This window comes from Hyla sarda, chromosome 8 (assembly GCF_029499605.1).
Source record: "Hyla sarda isolate aHylSar1 chromosome 8, aHylSar1.hap1, whole genome shotgun sequence".
NCBI lineage: Eukaryota > Metazoa > Chordata > Amphibia > Anura > Hylidae > Hyla > Hyla sarda.
The window spans coordinates 141,855,473-141,880,166 of NC_079196.1; the positions used below are offsets into that span (position 1 = coordinate 141,855,473).

The 24,694-nt window shown below is 41.5% G+C and overlaps 1 protein-coding gene across 1 annotated transcript in view; it reads left to right on the forward strand.

Moving 5' to 3' along the window:
* Positions 1 to 24,694, forward strand: part of CALCRL (calcitonin receptor like receptor) — a 264,381-nt gene that overhangs the window by 118,363 nt on the left and 121,324 nt on the right. The window contains exons 3-6 of the mRNA XM_056533480.1: positions 1,833 to 1,980; positions 14,226 to 14,336; positions 14,834 to 14,946; positions 18,682 to 18,773. Of these exons, the coding sequence (XP_056389455.1) occupies positions 1,833 to 1,980; positions 14,226 to 14,336; positions 14,834 to 14,946; positions 18,682 to 18,773 (464 nt within the window). The remainder of the gene's footprint in view (positions 1 to 1,832; positions 1,981 to 14,225; positions 14,337 to 14,833; positions 14,947 to 18,681; positions 18,774 to 24,694) is intronic.

Consider the following 24,694-nt stretch of genomic DNA (forward strand, 5'->3'; position numbering starts at 1 on the left):
TATGTCCTTGGTCTTTAAGGGTTTAATGAGTGGAGTGACCGCTTGGTGGAAGGGCAATCATTCTGCAGGGAATTGTAGTTTTGCAATAGATGGAGGCACCTTGGTTAGAAAACACTGTTCTGTTGTTCACAGCACAGCAGGGAGGGCAGCTCACGTGTGCATTAATAGGTGATGTGGCTGATGTGTGGGAGGGAGAAAGTGACCTATAACAAATAAGAAATCCTGGGACTTGAAGATGGAGGGAGGGAGCTCCTACAGTAAATAGACATTTCACAAAATTAATCAGCAGCATTATAGTGGACTCCCAACATAGCTATTTAGCCCTATACAAGCACAGTTCCTTCCTAAGCATATCCATTACTATCTGGTAGGTAAGCACTTAAATTACCTCATGGTGAATAACCCAATGAAACCGTTAACAGCATAAAAAAAAAAAAAAAAAAAAAACTTTTACTTACCGCCTGCTCTCCAGCTGTGGCTCCAGTGACCTGCTCTGGTCCTTGGCTGCACTCCTCTTCAGTTTAGAATTCATGACGCCCCATGCACGGAGTGACGTCAGGGCCCGGAGTGTCACACTGCCTCTCAGCCAGTCACTGGTCTCGGCAATGTCCCGCCTCAGCAATGATTTGTCTGAAAGGCAATGTGACACTCCGGGCCCTAATGCCACTCAGGGCTTGGGTGCAACGATTTCTGAACTGAAGAGGAGCGCAGCCAGGGACCAGAGCAGGTTACCAGAGCCACCGCTGGAGTGCAGGAGGTAAGCAAAAGTTTTTTTTTTAAATTGCTATTAAATGAGTACTCTTATGCAGGACAATTTATCCTCTATCCAAAGGCTGAGACGCCCCCTTTGTGTATCTCTACGAGAGAGCCGGAGATACAGCATTCGTGTATCTCTGGCTCTTCCATAGAGATACATGAAGGGGGTGCGTGGGCCACCACTTCGTGCGGGGGTTGACACGCTCCATTCCTGGGGAGAGCTGGGGTCCTGTGCAAGAGATCGTCGGGGGGGGGGGGGGGGACCTCCATCCTCCCCATGATTAGACACTTCTCCCCTAGGGGATACATTTTTCAGCACAATAATATCACTTTGACTGTTGAAATCCTGAAAAAAAAAAAACTCCAGCTTTAACCCTTTTAAACCTTTCACGTTGCACCATATTATAAAGCAGAAGGAGCTGAACAGATTGATATAATAGTTTGGGGGAAAAGGTTTAATCTAACTAGTACATTCTTCATTAAAAATCCCTGCTCATACTGGACTTTGGAGTCTAAGGTTTCTTTCACACTGCCGCTGTGCGCCTCCCAAAAACAGCCGCCAGGCTCTCTTTTATTTATTTATTTTATTTTTTTATTTTTTTACCTTTAATGGCCGTTATCGGAATGGGGCATAGCGGGCAACAATGGGTCCCGATGGATCCCATTGACTGTAATGGGGTCCGTCGGGCTCCGTTGTTTTTTAAGCGGGAGAAAAAGACGGCGCATGCAGTAATTTTTCTCTCGCTATTCTTTCCTCATTTCGAAACGCCGGGTCACAATCTGTGATTGAAAGTTTTCTCTCTGTCCATACTTATACTGGAAGGCAGTCAGTTATGGAGTGAGACCTCCCAATGTACTTATATGCCAATAAACATCAGATATTTAAATACATTGGATGCCAGTTATACTAAATCTTTTGCCTATACTAGATCAGACTTTCCTTAAATGGGGATATTTTAGAGAAATAGACTATAGCTACATATAGCTACTATTCCTGTGTGCCCTACTTATAAATGATATCAGTAGTCATATATGTTTTACTGTATGTGCTCATCTAATTTTTCTATTTACAATAGACTCATACAATGATTGACCAGAAGGAGGAGACTACTGAATCAGTGGAGCAAGCTTTTCAAGCAGTTGGTGTTACAAGGAACAAGATTATGACTGCACAGTTTGAGTGCTATCAGAAAATAATGCAAGAACCAACACACACAAAGGAAGGTAACATTTCTAAGTAACCTTCATGTTTTTCAATAAAAATAATGGTATTAATTATTTAAATGAAAATAATGGTTTATGAGCTGAATCCTAACATATGCTGATTTTTTCCTGGTATGGTTCCAACATTGTCATAAGATATTTTATAATTTAAATTCTACAGAGAAAGTGGATTTGCAAAGCAGTTCCACTCAACACATACTTGTTATTCTAGAGGGGTAAGTGTGTTAATACATAAAGGGTTGAAGGTAGAAGTGCTGAATTCAAAAGTAGATAAAAAAGGAAGATATGTATTCCTGGTATTAAATTGGGAGGGAAGAAGGCTGCTGCTCGCTTTTTTGTCTATGTGCCACCCCCTTTTTCATTAGGAATATTTCAGGAATTTTGTCGGTTTGCAAATGATAAAGGAGGTATCCCAATTATGGTGATGGGAGATATTAATGCAGTAATGGATGAAGGGAAAGATAGATTAAGGATAGGGAGACAAAATCCGAGCAATGGAATAAAAGAATTAAAAAGAAATGTGGAGGAATTAGGATGGGTGGATTATTGCGGAGAGAGAAACCTAGAATCGAGAGTTTACTCACATTATAATAAATCTAAGAAAACACTATCCCGTATAGATATGATAATTGGTGATAAGGAGATCATGCCATGGATAAAGGGTATAAAATACGAACCCCGGAGTATATATCCGATCATACACCGCTAATGTTTCAAATGGTAAATAGAAAAACACACCAGATGAATATGAGAATAGATCCATTTTGGATAGAAGTATGGGGGAAGATAGTGAGGTAGGGGATAAAATAAAAGCATATTTTGACATTAACCCCTTCCCGCAAATGGACGTGTATACACGTCCATTTTTTCTCTGACTTAACGCAAATGGACGTGTATACACGTCCAATACATTTTCTATCACCATGTCCGTTGGCATGGTGATAGAAACGTCATCTCAGCTGTCCTGGACAGCTTACCGATGACACTATGCAGCAGGGGACCAATCAGACTGGTCCCCTGCTGCAGATCGTTGTCATTAGTCAGTCAGTTAGTCACTGACTAATGACAATGACTTGCGGGGTTCCGGGCTGATTGGGTCTCTGGTGACCCGATCTCCCGGGTCACCTCGCTCCTAAACCCCTGCCATTGGTCGTTAGGACTAGCGACCAATGGCAGGAGGGGGGCGGGAGGTTAGAGGTGAAATCCTGCCTGCCCCGGGGGAAAGATGGCGGATGGTCCCAGGACCAGCGATCATGTCCCGGGATCGGCGATCGTGTCGGGACCCGTGGCGGTATCCGGACCGACAGCGCGGGACCGGCGGAGGCAGCGGCGGACACAGCAGTGAAGATCAACGGTAAGTGATCTTCACTGCTGCGTTCCAGGAGTTGCCAAACTACAACTCCCAGCAAGCCCAGACAGCCAAAGGCTTTCTGGCCATGCTGGGAGTTGTAGTTTTGCAACATCTGGAGGCCCGCAGTTTGGAGACCACTGTGCAGTGGTCTCCAAACTGTGCTCTTACAGATGTTGCAAAACTACAACTCCCAGCATGCCCAGACAGTCCAGGCATGCTGGGAGTTGTAGTTCTGTAACATGTGGCCCTTCAGATTTTGCAGAACTACAACTCCAAGCATGCCTGGACAGTCTGGGCATGCTTGGAGTTGAAGTTTTGCAACATCTGGAGGGCTACAGCTTGGACTCCAAACTGTGACCCTCCAGATATTGCAAAACCCCCAAAATCCCAACATGTCTTTCGGCGGTCTGGGCATGCAGGGAGTTGTAGTTTTGCAACAGCTGGAGGCACCCTTTTTGGGAAACACTGAGTTAAGTAACAAACTCAGTGTTTTGCAACCAGTGTGCCTCCAGCTGTTGCATAACTACAACCCCCAGCATGCACGGACAGCCAAAGGGCATGCTGGGAGTGTTAGTAGTATGCCTCCAGTTGTTGCATAACTACAAGTCCCAGCATGCCCTCAGTTGTCACTGCATGCTGAGAGTTGTAGTTTTTGCAACGGCTGAAGGCACACTGGTTGTGAAGTTTGTTACCTAACACAGTGTTTCGCAACCAGTGTGCCTCCAGCTGTTGAAAACTACAACTCCCAGCATGCACTGATAGACCGTACATGCAGGGAGTTGTAGTTTTGCAACAGCTGGAGGCACACTGGTTGCGAAACACTGAGTTAAGTAACAAACTCTGTGTTTTGTAACCAGTGTGCCTCCAGCTGTTGCATAACTTCAAACCCCAGCATGCACGGACAGCCAAAGGGCATGCTGGTAGTGGTAGTTTTGCAACAGCTGGAGGTTTGCGCCCCTCCCCCCCATGTGAATGTACAGGATACATTCACACGGCCGGGGTCTACAGCGAGCTTCTTGCTACAAGTTTGAGATGCAAGTTTTCCGCCGCAGCTCAAACTCCCAGCGGGAAGCTCGCTGTAGACCCCGGCCGTGTGAATGTACCCTTAAAACACCACACTATACTACATTACACAAAATAAAAAGTAAAACCCTACATACACATACCCCTACACAGCCCCCCCCCCCCCAAATAAAACATTTCTCATATGACACTGTTTTCAAAACGGAGCCTCCAGCTGTTGCAAGACAACTCCCAGTATTGCCGGACAGCGATTGACTTTCCAGGCATGCTGGAAGTTTTGCAACAGCTGGAGGCACCCTGTTTGGGAAACACTGCCATAGGGTATTTTTGGTATCGGAGGCAAGTGTCATTTTTGCATCCAGTTCCGTCCTTATGCAAATCCCTTTTTCAGTCCTCAAATGCGCATGGCGCTCTCTCACTTCAGAGCCCTGTATTTCAAGGCAACAGTTTAGGGCCACATATGGGGTATTTTCCTACTCAGGAGAAAATTGCTGCTGAACTTTGAAGCCCTCTGATGTCTTCCAAAAGTAAAAACATGTCAACTTTATGATGCAAATATAACGTAGACATGTTGTATATGTGAATCAGTATATCATTTATTTGGTATGTCTATGTTCCTTACAAACAGAGAGTTTCAAAGTTCGAAAATTGCTAAATTTTCTAATTTTTTATGAAATTTTTGCATTTTTCACCAAGAAATGATGCAAGTATCGTTGAAATTTTACTGCTATGTTAAAGTAGAATATATCACGAAAAAACAGTCTCGGAATCAAATTCATAAGTAAAAGCATCCCAGAGTTATTAATGCTTAAAGTGACAGTGGTCAGATATGGAAAAAACACTCTGGTCCTTAAGGTGAAAATGGGCTTGGTCCTTAAGGAGTTAATGATGGAACAGCTTCAGAGGGGATGGTTTGGGATGCTTTTAAGGCGGTATTGTGAGATATTTGTAAAGAGAAAATTGTAAGGATGAAGAAAAAATCTAAGATAGAGGAAGAAAAGATGTGAAGGGAAGTAGAGGAGGCAGAAAAGTACTTTGTAGTAACAGGACTGGAAAAGGATAGAAGAGAATGGGAAGCGGCAATAGGGAGGTATAAAGAATTATTAACAGCAAAGGTTAAAAAAACAATGTTCCAGTCATAGCAGAAGAGATATTTAAAAGGTTAAAAGCCGGGAAGATGGCTGGCCAAGTTTATAGAAGAAGAAAAAGAAAAAACATTAATAGCAGCCGACAAAGATAAAGGGGGACGGATTGTAAGAGAACAGAAAGAAATCACAAAAGTCTTTCTAGAATTTTATAAAGAGTTATATACCTCACAAACAAAAGTAGAACAAGAAAACATACAAAAATATATTGATGAATGTGAACTACCAAAATTAACAAAGAAAGCTGTTGAGATGTTGGAAGGTGAGATCTCAGAAAGTGAAGTATGGAAGGTGGTAAAAGAAGCACCAAGATCAAAAGCCCCAGGTCCGGATGGGATACCATTCGAACTGTACAAAAAGTATGCAAGTGTTCTTGTCCCCAGAATGGTGAAGTTATTTAGAGACATTTAAGAGAGGAATATTACCCCCCCTCAATGAAGGAGGCAATGAAAACATTGATTCTCAAGCCTGGGAAAAACGAACATGAGCCTGATGCGTATAGGCCAATCTCACTGCTAAATACTGATCTGAAAATATTGGCAAAGATCTTAGCAGTGAGATTGGTGAAGGTAATGCCTTTATTAATATCCAATGATCAATGTGGATTTATGAGTGAAAGAACCACGCAGATAATGTGAGAAGACTGTTTGGAAATTTGCAAATGGAAGGGGGGGGGACCACTCCATCCTGTCATTGGATGCTGTCAAAGCCTTCAAAAGGGTGTAGTGGTCCTACCTCTGGACTGTAATAAGGGGATATGGGTTTTGTGAAGATTTTATGAAATGGATGGGAATTATGTATGACTCCCCCAGGGCAGTGGTTCTGGTAAATGGGATCCAGTCAGAAGGGTTTCAGTTGACCAGAGGAGCCAGACAAGGCTTTCCTTTGTCCCCCCATATCTTCGCCCTATACATTGAACCATTGGCAACAAGGATTAGAAACATGAAGATGGTAGAGGGGTTTAGGTGTCGGGGGGCAGACGCAACAGGCACTAGAGGGGATAATAGAGGAAAAAGAGGAATTTGGGAATAAATCGGGATTGAGTATAAATTTGAATAAAACTGTATTAATGCCACTAAATAAACAAATATCTCATGGGAGACTCAAGATAATAGGAGATGGAGAAACGTTTAAGTACTTGGGTATAAATGTTGGAAGGCAACTTTTAAAATATCCGGAATTAAATGTTTGGCCCACTCTGAGGAAGATAAAAGCAAAAATAAAAATTTGGATAGGTTTACCACTTAGTATGGTAGATAGGATTAGCCTATTAATGATGATAATCCTGCCTCAGATCTTGTTTGTGTTGACCAATAGTCCAGTATGGTTAGGAGAACAAATTTTTTAAGAAATTGAAGCTATGGAAAGAGAACTGGTCTGAAGGGGAAAAAAAACAAGACTGAAATTAGGTTATTTATGTAGGGGAATGAAGAATGGAGAACTAGCTGTTTCAGATTTTAGACTATACTATATAGCGGCACAGTTGAGGTACGTAAAGAAGTGGAAGGAAACAGATTCCTTTGCTAACATGGTAAAAGAAAAAAAAAAGGAGGCGTGTGAAGATATGGGAGAATTTTTAGAATCCAAGTTGGGTAGAAAGGAGCCTATAGCAGAGATGGTGGGTAAAGTTTGGGCACAAATGAGTAAAGTAATGAAGGTGGAAGGCTCACTAGATTGCACAAGACTATTTAATACCACAAGATTCAAAGAACTTGATGGACAGGAGTGGCGATTTTGGGGTAAATATAATTTAAAATATGTTGCACAATTTTTTGAGAAACTCAGACCATTTGAGGAGCTAAATGCACAATATAAAATTCCTAATAATATGATGTCGCTATTTAGATATGCACAGTTAAGGGAGGCAGTGAAAAAATAGATAAGAAAGAGGAGTCAAGAATTCATGAGTGTTTGATAATGAAGGTCTTAAAGGGGTACTCCGCCCCTAGACATCTTATCCCCTATCCAAAGGGCGACGGCGATACATGGGGACGGAGCAGCGTGACGTCATGGCTCGCCCCTTTCAATACAAGTCTATGGGAGGGGATGTGGCGGTCGTCACGCCCCCTGCCATAGACTTTCATTAAGGGGACGGGCCGTGATGTAACGAGGGGCGGAGCAATGACGTCACGCTGCTCCGTCCCCTGTATCGCCCGTCATTACGCACAGAGCGAACTCGCTCTGTGCTGTAATGATAGCGCAGTGCCGCAGCGGGGATCCCCGGGCTCCCCAGCAGCGGGACCGCGGCGATCTGACATCTTATCCCCTATCCTTTGGATAGGGGATAAGATGTCTGGGGGCGGAGTACCCCTTTAACTCCTTGGGGATGAAGGGCGTATGCATACGCCCTCGCGTCCCGTCACTTAAGGATGGAGGGTGTATCCATATGCCCTCGGCATTTCCGATCACTGCCGCTCGCCGGGTGGTGATCGGACCGGGATGACTGCTGATATCTATCAGCAGGCATCCCGTGGCAATGCCTAGGGGGGTCCTGAGACCCCCCCATATCGGCGATCGCAGCAAATCGCAATCCGGGCAAATTGGGTCACTGGTGACCCGATCTCCCGAAAAAGAAGACTGATCGGAGCTGTCAGAGACAGCTCCGACCAGCCTAAAGGATAGGAGCGAGGTGGCAGTGTTGCCACCCCCTCCTATCCCCTGCCATTGGTCGGTCAGGCTGACCACCAATGGCAGGAGGGGGGGGGGGGGGGTTTGAGTTAATTTCCCCCGCTCTGGCCACCGATCGGAAGTCGGTACAGAGCGGGGGAACACGGGCGGAGAGGGGGGAGCATGGCCCGGCTTACCCGGACCTGCGGAGGCGGCATCACGGACCAGCGGCTGCAGCAGGAGGAGCGGCGGCCGGAAAGTGCGGTGGAGAAGGCTGCAGTGAAAATCGCGATAAGTGATCTTCACTGTGGCCTTCAAAAAGCTGCAAAACTACAACTCCCAGCATGCCCACACAGACAAAGGCTTTCTGGGCATGCTGGGAGTTGTAGTTTTGCAACATCTGGAGGGTCACCGTTTGGAGACCACTATATGGTGGTCTCCAAACTGTAGTCCTCCAGATGTTGCAAAACTACAACTTTCAGCATGCAATGACTGTCTGGGCATCCTGGGAGTTGTAGTTTTGCAACATCTGAAGTGGCACAGTTTGGAGACCACTATATGGTGGTCTCCAAACTGTAGTCCTCCAGATGTTGCAAAACTACAACTCCCAGCATGCCCAGACAATCAGGGATGCTGGGCGTGTAGTTCTGCAATATCTGGCCCTTCAGATGTTGCAGAACTACAACTCCCAGCATGCCTGGACAGTCTGGGCATGCTTGGAGTTGTAGTTTTGCAACATCTGGAGGGCTACAGTTTGGAGGCCACTACTTAGCGGTCTCCAAACTGTTCTTCCCCAGTTGTTGCATAACTACAACTCCTAGCATGCCCAGACTGTCCAGGCATGCTGGGCGTTGTAGTTCTGCAACATCTGAAGGGCCAGATATTGCAGAACTACACGCCCAGCATCCCTGACTGTCTGGCCGTGCTGGGAATTGTAGTTTTGCAACAGCTGTAGGCACACTGGTTGGGAAACCCTGAGCTAGAGTCTGTTTCCTAACTCAGCGATTCCAACCCGTGTGCCTCCAGTTGTTGCAAAACTACAACTCCCAGAGTGCACTGACAGACCGTACATGCTGGGAGTTGTAGTCTTGCATCAGCTGGAGGCACATGGATTTGTAGGAGGACGAGATAGGAGGACGGGATAGGAGGACGGGATAGGAGGACGGGGTAGGAGGACGGGATAAGAGTTTGAGATGTGAGGTTGGGATATGATGACGGGATAGGAGGTCAGGATATGAGGACAGGATATGGGGTTGGGATATGACAACAATATATGAGGACGGGATATGAAGTCAAAAGCTTCCCCAGGTCAGGTGCTCTGTGTGAACAATATGTAGTATCATGCAAGTTTAAAACAAAAAGTCAGAACAATCTGTATTTGACTGCCGTATGAGATGTTTTTAATTTTTATTGGGGGGTGGGGGGCAGTGTAAGGGGGTGTATATGTAGTGTTTTACACTTTATTTTGTGTTATTGTAGTGTAGTGTTTTTTAGGGTACGTTCACACGGCTGGGGGTTCACATCAAGTTTCCCGCTGGGAGTTTGAGCTGCGGCGGAAAATTTGCTGCAGCTCAAACTGAAAGGGAAACTCGCTGTAAACCTCTGTCCGTGTGAATGTACATTCACATGGGGGGAGGGGGGGGCTAGCCTTCAACTGTTGCAAAACTACAACTCCCAGCATGCACTAACAGACAGTTAGTGATTTGTTCTATTTATTATTGAAGTTGGGAAGGATTTTGTCCTATTATGGAACAATTTAAAAAATACAATCTCCCGGAGGATCCAGAGCAAATAATAGAAAAACAAACTGGGGGAAGAAAACCCCTGGTAATGTCCCCAAACTAGGAACCCCCAACTTAAATTAGTGAGTAAACTTTATTGTACTCCGTAGAGTGTGTAACCCAAATAATAGCAAACTTTAAAAACACAGTGTGCCGCCCATGTCATGCAACTGCATTAGTAGTTATGTATGGGACTGCATACAACTCCCTTTCTTTGTACTTGACACGCTGTGGGCATATCCACTTGTTAACAGCGGTCACGGAGCAAATGCATCTACTGATGTGCTTCTGCTTTGATGTATTTATGGTTTGGCAGTCTGCTATTTAAAATGACATAGTTAGCCTGTCTGACGTTTCGCCAGTGGGACAGGCTTTGTCAAGGACACAGAGGATAGCCTCTGTGTCACTAATTTAGCCTCACTAATTTAAGTTGGGGGTTCCTAGTTTGGGTACATTACCTTGGGGTTTTCTTCCCCCAGTTTGTTTTTCTATTATGGAACAACTGGCATCGGTCTCATAGGGTTCTTAAGCCTTACTTTGGTTAAACATAGTAGGGTTTTAGGTTGCACCTGATGGACTCTTTTGTTTCAACCTTATAAATGATGATGTAACTGTGTTATGGTCACTGTGGCAAGGGAATTTATATGGACACTGTGTTAGAAGTTAGAAGTGTGTGACTACTGCTAATACCCCTTAAAAATCTTGAGTTATCTCATGCATTCATACTGTGAAATCTATAAGGTAAGCAGCCAATTTCAGTTAGTGAAGTCGGAGCTGCAAAGGGGAAGGACAATATACATCATCCTACATATTACCATTATACTGTCCAAAACCTGTTTACTAACCAATATGTCCAATAAAACCAGTATCCAAGGAGCAATTTTATCACTATACATATTATTGTCATACTGGTACAGACCAAATCCTATATACTGTTACCAATATCACCAGTAATACCAGTATACAAGGAGAAATATGATTACCATAGATATTACCATGATACTTTTACTGATTCAATCCTACATACTGAGACCAATATTTCCAATAATACCAGTATAAAAGAAGGAAATGTTATCACCATACAGTGACATATAGTGGTAGTTATCAGCTCTACACAGGCTCTGCTTACAGTGCAGTTACATTAGTGACTTACAGATGATGTCTACTACTTTTCCTTTACCTTTTCTTCTCCATACGGCCCAGATTGTTATGACAATTTCTTCCAGCCACAACTTGTCGCCGCAGAACCTGCCAGACAACCATTTTAGAAACCATAATTTTCCAGCACCTACAGTGCTCTTAACAGTGATAGTGTCCCCTTTGGTGTCCTACAGTTCAGACGGTAGATAAATAGATAGGTCGCTCCAGTAGATAGACAGGTCCCTTTACAAGGTTTCCCTCAGTATGCAGGTGTCACTTGTAGGTAGGTCCCCGTGTAGATTGCTGTCCCCTGTAGATAGTTACTCACTGTATCTAAGATACAAAATTCCTGCAGCACACCCAGTATTAAAGTGCAAAAAAGTGGGATTTTATTGACCCATATCAGATGCGACGTTTCAATGGCATCCCACCATCTTTTTCAAGATGGCGGGATGCCATGGAAACGTCGCATCTGATATGGGTCAATAAAATCCCACTTTTTTGCACTTTAATACTGGGTGTGCTGTGGAAATTTTGTATCTTGGATTGTCTATGCAGTCTGCGATTGGGACTGTATTTCTCTGCCTGCACCCCAAGAAACTCTTGGATTACGTGGTTGTGCTGCCTACCTCCTGTATTGTTACTCACTGTATCTATCTATCTAGTAGCAGCCCCCTATTAGTAGGAGTTACTCCCTGTAGGTAGGTCTCCCTGAAATTGGTACCACTCTGTATATAGTTGCAACCCCCCCCCTCCCCCCCCCCCCCATATATAGTAGTAGCAGCCCCCTGCATAGCATATTGTAGTATCAACTGCCCCCTATAAGTAGTAGTAGTAGTAGTAGCAACCCCCTTCTGGGTAGTTGTAGCAGCAGCCCCCTTTTGGGTAGTTGTAGTAGCAGTCCCCTTTTAGGTAGTTGTAGCAACAGCCCCCTTTAGCTAGTTGTAATAACAGTCCCCTTTAGGTAGTAGTAACAGTAGGCTCCTTAAGGTAGTAATATTAGTAGAATCCCCCTTTAGGTAGTAGTAGAATCAGCCCCTTTAGGTAGTAGTAGCATCCCCCTTTAAGTAGTAGTAGTATCCCCTTTAAGCATTAATTGTAGTAGCAGCAGCCTCCTTTAGGTAGTTATTTCAGATGCTCCATTTTTTTTGTAGTAGTAGTGGCAGCCCCCTTTAGGTAGTAGTAGCAGCAGCAGCAGCCCCATTAAGATAGTAGTAATAGTAGTGGCAGCCCCCTTTTGGTATTGGTGGTAGTAGTAGCAGCAGCCCCCTTTAGGAGCGCTGCAGAATCTGTGTGCGCTATATAAATAAAGATTATTATTAGTAGTAATAGTAGTGACAGCCCCTTTTAGGTAGTTTTATTCAAAATGACACACCAAAACATGGAGATGCTGAATATATGTACAAATATATATTCCTAAAGTGCAACAAAGGTAAGCCCTGTAATTAATTAGGCAACCATATGGTGATTTCCATGCATAGCATATATACCAAAAAAATAGAAAGCCAAGTCACTTATATAAAAAAATACACATAATATAACAATCTTTATTAAAATTTATAGTAAAATTACAATATTAGTATTATGGGGAGGAATTCACACATCAGAAAAGTGGGACATCACTGCAACCTGCATGCCTTGCTAGTTAAATAGTATAGGACATAATCATATTAATATGGATAATTATACTAAAGAATGAACCCATATACCCAGACTAAATGGCATCATAATGAACACCAATAGTGTAGGACATGAGGATTTAAATAGTAAAGTGCATCAAGCGACTGCAAACACAGTAAAAGCCATGTGCAAGAAGAGGCAACAACATATATATAGTAGTATAACCCCTATTATAGGTCATACACACCCAAGAAGCAAGTGTTATAGAAAATGCAGGAACCGGGATAGCGCCACTCCAATACACTTTTCGGCACTTATAACCTTTGTTCCGGACAGACAGTCCACAGCGTCGCCTCTGCTCTCCTCATCTCTGATCTGATCTTCGGCACATGATTATTAAGTCAAGTGTCAGATGTACTGGAGCCCAAAGGAAGGCTGTTTGGTGTCTTGTGGCTGTCTGCATAATGCGGGCAACCACAAGAGTGATTGGGAGACCAAGGCACAAATCTTCCATTTGTCAAACAGCCGTTCGGCACATTTAACTATAAGCCTGTCATTAATATGTTGTTATAGTTAAATACATATACGGCTCAGTGGACGAAAGGCTTACCAGTATGCTCTATGGTCAGTCCGGCCCTGGTTTCTTCTTTGATTAATTTTCTCCTTGCCCAAATTGTCACTTTGGCTTCACAGCCTTGTTTTGGTAGGTTTGAAGCTGTGCCTCCATTTTTATCATGAATGTTTTGGCCCTCTGTGAGATGTTTAAAGCTTAGTTTATTTTTTTTATAACCTAACCCTGCTTTGTACTTCTCCACAAATTATCCTTGACCTTTTTGGTAAGCTCCTTTATGCTTCAGTTTGTTCAGTAATGTTCTCTAACAAACTCTGAGGCCTTCACAGAACAGGTGTATTTGCACTGAAAATAAATTGCAGATAGGTGGACCCTATTCACTAATCATGTGACTTGCATATGTGACTTGTGAAGGCAATTGGTTGCACCATATCTTTGTTATGGGTTTCACACATATGCACATATGCATATTTTATCCAAATAGAGAGGAAATGAAAATGGCATTCACTGATATGTGAAGACTTTGAAGACTTCTTGTTACTTTATACAATTGTGTGCATACATACAAAGGCAGCATGGAGTGCAAACAGGGGTGTTCTCTGGACACCTATTTCATGCTTATGCACTTCCTCATGCCTATAGTGCTGTCTTCACATATTGGTGGGTGCCATTTTTATTCCTTGGATGGAAACAAGCTGTATGTTTACAGAGCACCACAGTCACATAGGTTGTTGGTGTCTAGACTCTTTCTCCTCCCTATGTGAAGTGTGGACTCAGACACAGTAGGTAGGGCCAGACTTCCATCTTTTATTATTGAACTGTTCAGACTTTTATTTGTATAATATTTTTTAATCCATGTAATATTTTCATCCTATCCCAAATGATGGACTATTCATTCACCATTCTGGACAAATTTCTAATTTATTTGTTTCTGCTATTGTGCAACATTGTACCCTTATTTAAACCTTATATAAACCTATTAATAATTTGCCTTTTTATTTTTCTAGGTCGGGTTTGTAATAGAACATGGGATGGATGGTTATGTTGGGGAGATGCAACAGCAGGAGACATTTCTGAGCAACACTGCCCAGATTATTTTCAGGACTTTGATCCCTCAGGTAAGTTTTGATTATTACTGATATTTTATTTTGTCTTCATGACACATAATATGTAGATATGAGATGAACTGGCATTGTGTTAGTAGGAATATATTTTGTGTTTTTGTACATACTCCTGTGAGAAGAATTGGGGTCTAAATGCAGTATAACATACATAAAGTATAAATGTATTTGGACGGTTTCACCTATGCAAACTTTGGGTGGGTGAATATCCTAGTTATATTACGCTAGTTTGAAATGACCCTAAGGCCCCAATCACATCTCATTTTGCCTATAACTTTTAGTTTCTTCCCCAAGCGTACACTTTTTATGTGCTGGACTCAAAAGTGTGGTCTGCTACAGTTTTGACTCTAGCACAGAAACCGTATATATGTTGGGGAAAATAGACACAAAGAATGGAATTACACATGCTGTACGCTGGGAATAAAGTAATTTCTTTTTTTCAAATCAATTAATGCTTTCATAAGTAACCATTTGATTTGTTTTCTGTTTTAAAGAGAAAGTTACAAAGCATTGTGATGCACATGGATACTGGTTCAGGCATCCCGACAGTAATAGAACATGGACAAATTATACACAGTGTAATGCCTTCACGATTGAAAGAGTGAAGGTGGGTGTTTCTGAAACTATATTATCATCTTTTTTTTTTTTTTTTTTAAGGAACCACTTTTATACACACACATCACACAGAGCTTCTGTTTTTTAAATATCTTAAAATATATACTAATTGGTTTAATCAGTCATCAAAAGCATCATATAGATGCTTAAAGGGGTACTCCGGTGGAATTTTTTTTTTTTTTTTTTTAATCAACTCGGGCCAGATTTGTAAATTACTTCTATTTAAAAATATTAATCCTTTCAGTACTTATCAGCTACTGTATACTACAGAGGAGGTTCTTTTCTATTTGAATTTCTTTTTTGTCTGATCTTAGTGCTCTCTGCTGACACATCTGTCCATGTCAGGAACTGTCCGGAGTAGGAGCAAATCGCCATAGCAGATATCATTTTATCTCCTCCTCCTTCTATGATGGATGCAAAACTCTTTTTAAAAAGTTAGGGCTTAAGTTAATGTGCATCTGGCTGTGAGACAGCTTGTATCAGAAATCTTCCCACAGTTCTGTGTATGACAATCAGAGTCTTGTCCTGGGCTCTTTAGCTGAGCCTTACTACTAACTGGTGAACAAAAGTGCCAGAATCTCTGGGAAACAGACTTCTGAAAATGTATTTTTTTTACTCCCAGATTTTGAGCTTTTGTTTCAGAGGAATGTCATATAATACTTTTAGAAATAGACCATGACCACATTGATCTGGAGGATTCCTGGTTAACTGTTCTTTACAGAATTACTTTAATTCATCCACATTCAAAGGGATGTCCCCATGACCCCATTGCTGGCTCATTGGGTATATAAATTACTTTTTTCAGAAGCGTTCACTTTTCATATATGTACATAAACTAAGCTCCCCCCCCACCCCCACTTTTTTTTTTTATTCCCACCCTGTATTTATCTGCTGTTGCTGCTGGAGACATCCTTAAAGGGGTACTCCAGTGGAGAACATTTTCTTTTTAAATCAACTGGTGCCAGAAAGTTCAACACATTTGTGAATGACTTCTATTAAAAAAATCTTTACCCTTCCAGTACTTTTTAGCAGCTGTATCTTACAGAGGAAATAATTTTTCTTTTTGAATTAATTTTTTGTCTTGTCCACAGTGCTCTCTGCTGACACCTGATGCCCGTATCAGGAACTGTCCAGAGCAGGAGAAAATCCCCATTGCAAACCTATGCTACTCTGGACAGTTCCTGACATGGACAGAGATGTCAGCAGAGAGCACTGTGGACAAGACAAAAAAAGGAATTAAAAAAGAAAATAATTTCCTCTGTAGCATACAGCTGCTAAAATGTACTGGAAGGGTGAAGATTTTTTAATTGAAGTCCCCCACCTTCTATATATCAAAAAATATCAGTCTCATTTGATATTAGAATATCTAATTATATTACTACAGTAGTCGCAGCAGTAGCTGTTAAGATCTTACCAAAGTCTCTCCAGAGAGATCTAGGACTTGTCAGCAGTGTTATTTACGAATACAACAGTATCACTTTACAGATAGTATCAAACTATTCAGGTAGATACAGAATACAGAACAATATGGGTGCTGCTGGGGATTTAGTTTTCCAGTGGTTTGTATTTGTAATAGTCATACAGGAACTGTGCCTTTTGAAAAAAAAAATAATAATAATAATTTAGGGTTGTGGGATAACACTTTCATTTCTTTTAACCTGAACTACCCATTTCAATTCCTACATCAACATTACAATTAGGTGCAAAGCAGGCCTTTGATTAGGGCACTCTATATCTTTAATTTTGTTAGTTTTTATTATTGAGCATTGAACTAAAAGGCCTTTTATACAGGGCAATTGTCTTCCAAACAGGCCAATTATTGCACCTTGTAAAAGGCCCAGGGCCACCGTTATGCTAAATTTGCACTTTTATCAGGCATTGATCTGCCTGCATTAAATGTTTCTTACTTTTGTGCTTTTATATTGTTGTGTGACTGCATTTAACAAATGCACTTCAGCCTCAGACCACTGAATTATGACTGCAAATTCTCAAACCGGACCCGTGTGTTTAACAAAGTTCTATTTTTGACTTATTGGTCCACTGCAGTTTATCTGAAATGGCTTAGCAGTCATCGGTGGTTCTGTATAGGCAAATTTAAAAATACTTCTTTTGTATTCCTTTTGGTTTGCTTTGGATTTTATTTTGCTACTTTACCCAGAAATTTATTTTTTTGCCCAAGCGGTCAAATGACTTATTTTAGTGTTTCCTGAAATAGCCGCTTATGCGCGGTTGAAGACATTTTGGTAAGACCCCATACCGTAGAATGAGTTATTACTGTTTGAAATGTCATGTGGCAGCAATGCAGTTGAAAACCATGTGGACCTGCTATTCTCTTTTGTTATTGGCCATGCAGTTCTACAAGCCATAGATGCTATTTTAACAACTGTATAATTTCCAGCTAAACAGCAGGTTTACTTGCAAAGTGGTAAACCAATTACTAGTCAAATAAAAAATTTCAATGAACAGTATGTCTGCACGGCTCTCAACTACATCAAGCCTGTGTTGTTTTTTTTATTACAACAGACCATACCATAATTGTACACACATTTGTATTAACCTTATTCAGTTAGCTGACTGAGTAACCAGGGAGCATTTTCATTTTTCACAAAGTCTGTGTTGGGTAAATTTTTATTCTTCAATAAATGAAATTAAAAAAACAATGTGATGACTTTGACATTGTGTTAAAACAGCCGAAATAATTGTAGCACAAATGCAATCATAGAGTAAATCAGAGCAAATACTGTTTTTACAGCACTGTATATTAAAATAGATAGTGTACCTTCCTGTATAATATTTATTCACCATAGGATTCCTGGACAATGTAGCATTTTGGCTGGTTCATGTGCCTGTGCCTTGTCCAAGCAATTAGAGAGTAACTATGTGCACTCACAAATTTATTTAATTTACTAACATCAATAACATTTTTATTGGGGATCGACCGATATTTATTTTTTAGATACCAATAACCTGTGAACTTTCAGGCCGATAGCCGATAATTTATAGCGATTTTCCATGCATTATATGGGCACATGACAGGGGGAGTGGGGGGGCTGTCATGTGCCCCCACATATAATGCCCCCTGTCATGTGCCCCTCATCCCTCCTATATAATACCCCCTGTCCTGTGACCCTCACATATAGTGCCCCCTGACATGTGCCCCTCACTTATAATTTGACCGCCCATATCGTGCCCGAGCAGTGGTCACCTTTTTCACATGCTGCTCCGTTCTTACAGTGTGAGTGAGAGCTGCGGGGATGTGATCTCCGGGTGCCGGCACGATGATGTGATGTCATTGCGCCGGCCTGACGGGGATGGCGTCCCCGCGGCTCTCACTCCCACTGCAAGAATGGAGCAGTGTGTGAGAAAGGTGAGGGAGTGGTGGAACGGGACAGCTGACAGCTCCTGCTCCACCATGCTGTCAGGGAGGGGCAGCAATCTCGGGGGGGGGGGGGGGGGAAATTGCCCCGTTGCCCCCCTCCTGGATCCGCCACTGCTTCAGGGCCGGGACTGAAGTCCCACGATTTGTGCCCCTAGTGCACACGCCTTGTTTTGGCGTGCGGAGCAGTGCTGAACGCATTATTGGCATTGTCTGCAGGTTAGATGCCGATACCGATAACTTTCAAAATCGTGAATATCGGACGATAATATCGGCCAATCCGTTAAAGGGTCGATCCCTAATTTTTGTGTTATATGTCATATTCTTATACATTTTTTTTTCTTTCTGTAGACAGCCCTCAATTTGTTTTACTTGACCATTATTGGACATGGATTGTCGGTCGCATCACTTTTGATATCTTTAGGAATTTTCTTTTACTTTAAGTAAGTAGCTATATGTAATTATTTTTTACAGGTGTAACAAATATATCTTTCATCTTAACTAGATAACTTGCCACCAATTAATAATTATTCTAGTATAATTATTTTGGCCTATGACTTAAGATGATTGGTCTGGCACAAATATTGACTATGTTTTTAACTTTTAAATTACATATTGATTAAAATATTTGAACCAGTGTTGTTCTGACATCTAATTATGCCTAATTTTCTGCTAAAAATGTATTGCCATATAACCTATGCAGTTATCTTTAGAATTATTGGCACCCTTTAAAGAAGCTGCCCCACCATCATCACTTATCATCTATCCACAGGATAGATGATAAATGTCTGACCGCTGGAAGTGCCATCCTGTGGAAGGCTTAGTGTTGATTGTGGGACAACCCCTTTAAAAAGCTTAGCAAAACAATCATACAAAATAAACAATACGGCTAATGATTGGTTTGAATAGTTTCTCCAGGATGTTAGGAGAAATTATATAGCTGCTATCAACAGGTTAGTAAGTGGTTGTAAAACATATTATAGTTAGTCTGAATCAGGGCTACCATCAGAACATTTTGGGCCCCTTACACAGCTCAAGGTCTGCCTAACACCCAAACCATTAAAGGGGTACTCCGGTGGAAAACATTTTTTTTATTTTATCAAATCAACTGGTGCTAGAAAGTTAACCCCTTAAGGACCAAGACCATTTTTACCTTAAGGACCAGAGCATTTTTTGCAAATCTGACCACTGTCACTTTAAGCATTAATAACTTTTCATTCTGATTCCGAGATTGTATTTTCGTGACATATTCTACTTTATGTTAGTGGTAAATTTTCGTCGATACTTGCATCATTTCTTGGTAAAGAATTCCAAAATTTTATGAAAAATGGGAAAATGTTGCATTTTTTAAAAGTTTGAAACTCTCTGCTTATAAGGAAAATGTGTTGAAAGGTTGAGGAAAATTCTTCTTTATTGCAGTCAATAACAACGCATTTCGAGGCTAAACTGCCTCTTAGTCAGTTAAGCCTGTTTACAGTGTAGCCTCGAAATGCGTTGTTATTGGCTGAAAAAAAGAAGAATTTTACCTTCCATTCCATTACCCTACTTATATAGGTTTGATTTTGTATTACTTATGAAACAAATCATAACTACATGCAGGAAAATTTATATGTTTAAAATTGTCCTATTCTGACCCCTATAACTTTTTTATTTCTCCATGTACGGGACGGTATGAGGGCTCATTCTTTGCGCCATGATCTGAAGTTTTTATCAGTACCATTATAGTTTTGATCGGACTTGTTGATCGCTTTTTATTCATTTTTTATGGTATAAAAAGTGACCAAAAATACGCTATTTTCGACTTTAAATTTTTTTGCGCATACGCCATTGACCGTGCAGTTTAATTAATGATTTATTTTTATAGTTCAGAAATTTACGCACGTGGTGATACCACATATGTTTATTTTTATTTACACAGTTTTTTTTTTATAGGAAAAGGGGGGTGATTCAAACTTTTATTAGGCAAGGGGTTAAAGGGGTACTCCGGTGAAAAACTTTTTTTTTTTTTTTTTTTTAAATCAACTGGTGCCAGAAAGTTAAACAGATTTTTTAATTATTTCTATTAAAAAATCTTAATCCTTCCTGTACTTATTAGCTGCTGAATACCACAGTGGAAATTATTTTCTTTTTGAAACATCGAACTGTCTGCTGACATCACGAGCACTGTGCTCTCTGCTGACATCTCTGTCCATTTTATTAACTGTTCGGAACAGCATATGTTTGCTATGGGGATTTCCTTTTACCCTGGACAGTTCCTAAAAATGGACAGATATGTCAGCAGAGAGCACTGTGCTCGTGATTCAGCAGACAGCTCTGTGTTTCAAACGGAAAAGAATTTCCACTGTAGTATTCAGCAGCTAATAAGTACAGGAAGGATTAAGATTTTTTTTTTAATAGAAGTAATTTACAAATCTTTTTAACTTGCTGGCACCAGTTGATTTAAAAAAAAAAAAAAAAAAAAGTTTTTCACCGGAGTACCCCTTTAAATGATCTTTATGAAAAAAAACTTTTCATTGCAATGTCATCGCCCCCTTAGGGGACTATAACATGCAGTACATTGATTCAATACACTGATCACTGCCATTGCATTCAATGGCAGGGATCAATGTTATCGGCGGTTGATTGCTCAAGCCCGGATTTCCGGCTTGGAGCAATCAGTCGCCGATCGGACGCGCAGGAGGCAGGTAAGGCACCCTTCTGCTGCGTCCCAGCTGATCAGGACATCATGATTTTATCACGATGGTCCCGATCAGCCCGACTGAGCTGCCGGGAAGCTTTTACTTTCACTTTGATCACCGCGTCTAAAGAGTTAATGCCGGACATCGGCCCGATCGGTGATGTCCGGCATTAGCCACGGGTCCTGGTTGCTTATAGCAACCGGGACCCACCAGGTATGATGCACGCTCACCTGCTGAGCGCGCGTCATACCTCAGGAGACGCTTATGGACGTTCGTAAACGTCAATATGCGTTAAGGGGTTAAGGATGATGTCTTATTTGTAGAAGAATGGAAGATTATGATACATAACTTCTCTCTGACTATTATGGAACTACTATGCAAAAAACAGGAAACAGTGTGCCAGGCTTTAAACTCAGATATATCGAGCCTTATGGACACCATTAACGAACATAGAAACCATCGGGATTTCCCGAAATTAGATAGAGCACTCACAGTGAGAATCCTGAACATAGAAAGAGATGTCCTGGGGAAAAAAAGGAAGGATTACATGACCGGGAACATAAAGTACTGGCAAAAGGATGACACAAATAACATCGACATGGAAGAGCCAAATGACAGAGGGGAAAAGAATACCAACCAGATTCAAAACAAATCCACACAACATAACCCCACTCCCTATGGACCACGTAAGAAGTACGTAAGATCGATCGGATCAAAACCAAAAGAACCTACAAAATACCCGACATTTCACCAATAGTAGGTTTCATTCCCATGTGGGTCAGAACCGAAACAGCACCCATAAGGAAGATGGAGACTCCACACTTCAGGTTGTACGGAATGCGGCGCATGCGCGGCCCTCCCCACCAGACCTAGAAAAAGGAGTTAGATTACGACGTTAAGTTCATGAATATTCATGAGCCGAGCGGACGCTCCGCCCAGCTAGAATGACATGTAGCCGAGTTCGAGATGATAAGACCTCCCACTGAGTCCCAAGCCAGGGAATAACAGGAAACTAAAAATAAAGATATCTGAAGAACCGCTGAACCATTTTTAACCAGGTAAGAAGCGTTTTAATCAGGATCACCCGCACTACAAGCCTGTGTAACAGCTTTAGTGCGGGTGATTCTGATGACAGATTTCCTTTAAAGCAACTCCTCCCAACAATCAAGTTTCCCATCACTCAACATTTTTTTTTTAGATCTCCCGACAACCCTCACACCAACATCAACGTATACAATAAAGAAAGACCTGGGAACCAATTACATTACCAATTTCCAAAACCCCAGAAGAGAAAAGAACCGGAAGAAGAAGAAAAAGAAAAACCAAAAGGGTCTGCAGGAGGAGAGGGAGCAGGGAGAAAAGACTCTATCTTACCAAGAGTAAAGAAGAACAGAATACACAAATAACAGTAGCTAAAGTTGGAACCAAAGAGAGTATTCAAATATTTAATCTCTCAGACCACATTTGGAACGAGAATGAATCTCCTCAACAAGGGACTCTCATTCTGTCCATCTAACGGAATCAATGATTTTGAGTTATTCATTGATCTTAACAGGTTCATCCGCAAACTAACTCTAACCAGACACTTCAACTTACCAACTCAAATGATTAAAGAAACATCAAGCTCAGAGATTACAACACCACTACTGGACCCACCTCCCATTAATATGCACCTAAAACCACCATCCATCTTTTTTACCACCCATCACAAGGTCAATATATAGAAACCTTTTTTGAATTAGTAGCAGGCGAATTTAGGAACCTGAACCAAAAGAGTCCAGAAAAACACAATCTCATCAAAGGAGAACGTGAGGCTTTAAAGATGCTATCACAAAATATGAATCTGACCATCAGTAGTGCTGATAAGGGAGGAGGAATCGTGATACAGAATTGAGGTGACTATGTGAAAAAGGCCTATAGAATTTTAGAAGACCCAGACTACCTTACTTACTTTTGACCCTACATTGAAGTACCAAGAGACATGTATTAACTTGGTCCAGAACGCTTTCACTAAAGGCATTCTAACAAAAAAGAGAAATAATTTATTATTATAAAGAATCCAAAAACAGCGTTATTCTATAATCTCCCCAAAGTCCATAAAAATATGGACAACCACCCAGGGAGACCTATCATTTCGGGAATTAACTCCATTTCTAGTAACCTGTCAAAATATGTGCATACTTTATTACAAAAATACGTCGTCAAATTAAATTCATACCTCAAAGACTCTCCATTCTTAATAGAGATTAAGGATGTAGAGTGGCAACCTGGCTTTTTATGGGCATCTTTGGATGTTTCATCCTTATATTCAAATATTCCCCACGAACAAGGTTTTGGGGTTATAGAAAAAGTTTTAGAGGATGATTGCTCTACAATTCATCATTGATTGTATCAGATTTATTTTGTACCACAACTATTTCACATTCAAGAAAAAAATATTTTTGCAGACCCGTGGAACTGCCATGGGTACTCGCTTCACGCCCGTGTTTGCTAATCTATTCATGGGCGCGTTTGAGCAAGAATACACGGGTGTGGGAATTAAAATAAATAACTACTTGTCCAAGGGACTAAAGCGGAACACAATCTACTTGTCCCTCAAGAAAATCCACTCGTCCTGGTAGATAAAATAATTTCAACCAAAATAGTACGATCCACCCCACTAGACCACCAGGGATGGATATAAGATCCCTTTAGACACTGATGTCAACTTAGACAGTGGTGATCTAATGGTCTAATAGCGGCCATGGTGATCGGAGCATGCCAGGCTATTAGCGGCGGGAGAGCTGTAGCTAGATCCTTTTACACCCGAGGCAAGCCCCCCCATCTGACCCCTATAACTCCAATTTCTCCATATACAGGGATGTATAAGGGTAATCTTATGTGCCGTGATCTGTAGTTTTTATCGGAACCACTTGTTATCAGAACTTTTATTAGGAAATGGGCTTATTCACATATATACGCACTTCTTAAAATATTTCAATCACTATTTTTTAGTCTTCATAGGGACTTATGATTGGAAAACACTGAACAGCGCTGTGTTACTGGGGGGGGGGGGGGGGGTTCTGCTTCTCCAGTTTGTGTGGTGCATTTTATTTACTCTAATTTATGTGTCAGAAAATGCTGGAAGTTGCATTTAGTTACTAGATAACTACAACTCCAAGTATGCCCTGATACAGCCTATGGTTGTGTGGGTGTTGCACCATGTTGCACTGTATAGTTAAGGTTATTGTGTAACATGCTGGGAGTTGTAGTTTTGGTTCCTGTCAGCTGCAGAGCCATAGTCTGTGTCAAGGAATATTGGGAATTGTAGTTAGTAACTACAACTCCCAGCATGCCCTGATGCAGCCTATGGCTCTGCAGCTGACACGAACCAAAACTACAACTTCCAGCATGTTACACTTTAGTTTTCTACAGTTTAGGTTATGGTGCAACATGCTGGAAGTTGTAGTTTTGGTTCTGGCGTGTTTGTGTGCATCCGTGGGGCTCTTGGTCGGCGGGCGAGTATGACGGGTTGGGATTCTGGTGGTGCAATTCAGTATGGGTGGCCAGAAGCCACTAAAAATAAATAAAAAAATTAGATAGCACAACTGGCGACGGCACTTGTCAGTCCGCCCCTGTACAAAACATACATGCATACACATATACATACACCAGGCCACTGCCCCCTATATTATACATTACATACA